This window comes from Benincasa hispida, chromosome 10 (genome assembly GCF_009727055.1).
Source record: "Benincasa hispida cultivar B227 chromosome 10, ASM972705v1, whole genome shotgun sequence".
Taxonomy (NCBI): domain Eukaryota; kingdom Viridiplantae; phylum Streptophyta; class Magnoliopsida; order Cucurbitales; family Cucurbitaceae; genus Benincasa; species Benincasa hispida.
In genome coordinates, this window is record NC_052358.1 from 11,596,853 (window position 1) to 11,600,646 (window position 3,794).

A 3,794-nucleotide genomic window follows, 5' to 3' on the forward strand; every position below is an offset into this window, starting at 1 on the left:
TGGATGGAATTTGGAATTAAGGTTATGAATTTGAAACGTTCAAATTCAATTTAGGGTTTCAATTAACTGTATACGATACAATTGAGACGTTTAATTTAATCGAAATTAAATGAAATAGAAGAATATATTAATATTTAAATTATGATTAAAATATTAATTATACGAAATTGATTCACATTATTGGAATTGGTGTTCTATTAATTTAATATTAAAATATTAAATTAATAATTTAATTAAAATTAAAATTAGTTTTATTTAAATTAATTAATTTGAATTAATTTTATAAAACTAAATATTTAAATAAAATAGTTTATTTAAATAGAAAATCATTTTTTTAACATTTTGATTAAAAAAATGATCAAATGAGTTTCAATGGTTTTTTCCAATTTTTGGAAAAATCCAGTATCTCATTTGAGTGGTTAATCACCAAAATCCATTTTCAGTTCATTAAATTGGTGAAGCTGAAGCTGGCCTCCATGCAAACACTATATCCATGCATCATTTGAGCCTATAAATTGAAGCTTAAGGTTGAGAAATGGGCATTCATTATGTGATTTTGAACCAAAGTTTTGTTGAAGTGAAACCTTCTTCCCTCTCTCAAATTCATCTAAATCCAGCTCAATTTGAGTGTTTCCACTACACAATCCTCACTTGAGATTGGTAGAGAAGATCTTAGTAGTGGTCTACTTGAAGATTCAAGCTTAAATTAGTAGATATCTTGTTGAATTCGTGGAGGTTTCTTCAAAGGTAATGTGTAACTCAAACCCTCTTGTAAACTTGTTATGAGTAATATGTTTAAATCTCAAATTAAAAGTAGTTAGAGTGCTTATTGATTCTGAATCCTTTCGTTGCATGTTATCTAACTCCTTCACTGGTATGATAGGGTCACATTACCCTTTTGGTTGAAATATAATTGTGTCCCTGTTTAACACTCTTGTTACTGCTTTTATTAACATTCAACCTCAAAATCACTTATTTACTAGTTACCCCTTAGTTTGCCTCAAAAAAATTTTCTTAGAAAAATTGAATTGCATAAATAGTTTTGTGGGATTCGACTCTTGAAAAACTACCAGATTTACTACTTTATCGATAGTTTATGTTTGTACTTAGACCATATTTATTCTCATTTTATCATTCACACGGGTTTGGTCGATTACTAATCAAACATCTCAAAATTATTCAAAGATTAAAATTGTAATCATATATATTTTTTTTTAAATATTAGTTAAAGTAGATATCATTAGGACAACTATCCCCATAACAATATGATATGATATGTCGATACATAAACTCTTATGATTTTTGTTTTGGTTCACTTGAAACGCCTAATACTATTGGATATATGTAGCTATTCTCTCCTATAAACCCAAAATCTAATAACATAAAAGAACTATATTTAGGGATTTGGTTTTTAATAGAATATCAAATTTTCTTGTGGATTTTTGGCAGAATATCCATTTTTTTTGTAGAACTTAAGCCGTTTACCAAACAATAGATTGGAATGGACTATTTAAAATACACCTAAAGTTATGCTATATATATATATAACAAGAGACTAGACCAAAGAAAGTTATCCTCAAGAAGAAAAAAGGGGGAAAAAATGGACAACCTTGTCGTAGAGATGGGATTGGAATTTAGATTCCTATGAGAAAAAGGGAATCCAACTCCCATAATTCTCCAAATTCCATTAAAGAAATGAAAGTAAGACAAAGAAAACACCAAAACATTGAGTATTTCCGTCCATGATGTGTAATACGCAGATCTTAATTAACGCGATTATTCGTCCATCAGTATATTCGACGGCCAATCGGCATGTTCACACTGTACTATTAAATTTTCGTAGACATCTCAATATTTCCTATGTTTCTATGAATTCGACGCTTTTGTTATTTCATAGAAAAATCTATACAATATAAAAAATAAGCAGTATAATATACTAATAGTGCTGTCTAGACTACATCTATCTTTGTACGCTTTTTTTTATGCAGCTCAAGTAGTTATTCCATAGAAAATTATCGTGCCACAATATTTTGTAGTAATACTTGGGTACATCCACATCCTCTCTCATCATTCACATACAAAAGTAATTAAAATATTTAAAAAGGAAATAAGAAGAAATTTTCATATGATAAATTATAATTTGACAATTTAATAGAATGCGTGGAGATAGATGCTACTTGGGATGGATCTAAGTGTTTTTTAAATAACGTAAAGTTAATGAGAGCATGGGACTAGATGTAGCTTAGGTCATTTAATCATTAATCATATAAATATAATAATAATAATGAAATCATAAAATTTTCTTTGCATGCGTATATATATAAATTTTTAAAAATGTCTATTAATATCAACAATTTCATCAACATTGTCATAAAATTAAGATGTCGATATTTATGTCAATTTTCACGCACATAATTATTTATTCACATATAATCATATAGAATGACAAGTCAACACCATTGGTCCCATATACGATTAAAAAGAATCCACAGGCGGCTGAATTTTGGGTTCTTATATATATAAAGGCAACAAATGGTCACTTAGATTCAAATCACTTGAAAAGAAACAAGCATCTTCTTCTTCATCATGACAAATTTAAGATCGCAACTATTTTTTGTTATTCTATCTGTCATTTCTATTTTTCATCTTTGTGGCGCAATCTCTTCTTGCAATGGGCCATGTCACACTCTAAACGATTGTCAAGGAAAATTGATTTGCATAAATGGAATATGCCAGGATGATCCTAACCTTGGCACACACATTTGTTCCGGCGGTGGAGGAGGATCAGGTCCACCATCTTCCGGCAACGGTTGTCATTCAATTGGAAACTTGAACTGCAAGGGAAAATCCTTTCCCCAATTCAAATGCTCGCCTCCAGTGACATCTTCTACTCGAGCCGTGCTGACAAATAACGACTTTACCAAAGGTGGGAGTGGAGGGGACCCGTCAGAGTGCGATGGGAAGTTCCATGATAACTCTGACCCAATAGTGGCGTTGTCCACAGGTTGGTACAATGGGGGTTCGAGATGTGGGAAAATGATCCAGATTACGGCTCAAAATGGAAGGTCGGTGTTGGCTAAGGTGGTGGATGAGTGTGATTCCGTGAATGGATGCGACAAAGCGCATGCTCATTTGCCACCGTGTCACAATAATATTGTGGATGGCTCAGATGCTGTATGGCATGCTTTGGAACTTGATATAGATGTGGGCGAAATACCTGTTACCTGGTCTGATGCTTAGAATTTTGCATATGTCTGCATATATATATATATATATATATATATAAACACACATATGCGTGCATGCGATTACAACGTAGTAATAATAAAGTCCGTCAAAACAATGAAATATGAACCTCTACTTTAAAATTTGTGAGAAGGTATTTGATCCTTTGTAAGGAGATGAATAAGTTAAAGGATTGTGACTTATCATCTCTCGTGTGATGTTATGTTTTTCAATAAAAGTTTTATTTTATTTTATTTCTTGGATAAACTTATACTTTTTTATGAGTTATTTTTCAATATAATTAAGGTTGTGTTAGGAGATCTATATCCACTCCTTTTGAGATTAATTTTGACCATTTCCTTAAAGAAAGCATTCACAAAAATATGCTTTTCGGTACCAATATGAGATTCAAGAAAAAGAGAGATTGATAGTCTTAAAAGATTATCTTATATGTATAAAAAAAAAATGTCTCAAAAGATTAAAGGCAAGTTAATCGGTTTTTATCATTAATCGAATTAATTAACTTGATAATATACTAATTATAATCTTAAAATTAAATAGTTGAATTT

The 3,794-nt window shown here is 30.5% G+C and overlaps 1 protein-coding gene across 1 annotated transcript; it reads left to right on the top strand.

Moving 5' to 3' along the window:
* Positions 1 to 2,586: 2,586 nt before the first annotated feature.
* LOC120089464 (kiwellin-like) lies at positions 2,587 to 3,240 on the top strand. Its single transcript, XM_039046945.1, has one exon. The coding sequence runs from the start codon at positions 2,587 to 2,589 to the stop codon at positions 3,238 to 3,240; it is 654 nt and encodes a 217-aa protein (XP_038902873.1).
* Positions 3,241 to 3,794: the final 554 nt, after the last annotated feature.

Coding starts and splice junctions, on each gene's coding strand:
- LOC120089464 (XM_039046945.1), top strand. CDS start 2,587: ATGACAAATTTAAGATCGCAACTATTTTTTGTTATTCTATCTGTCATT.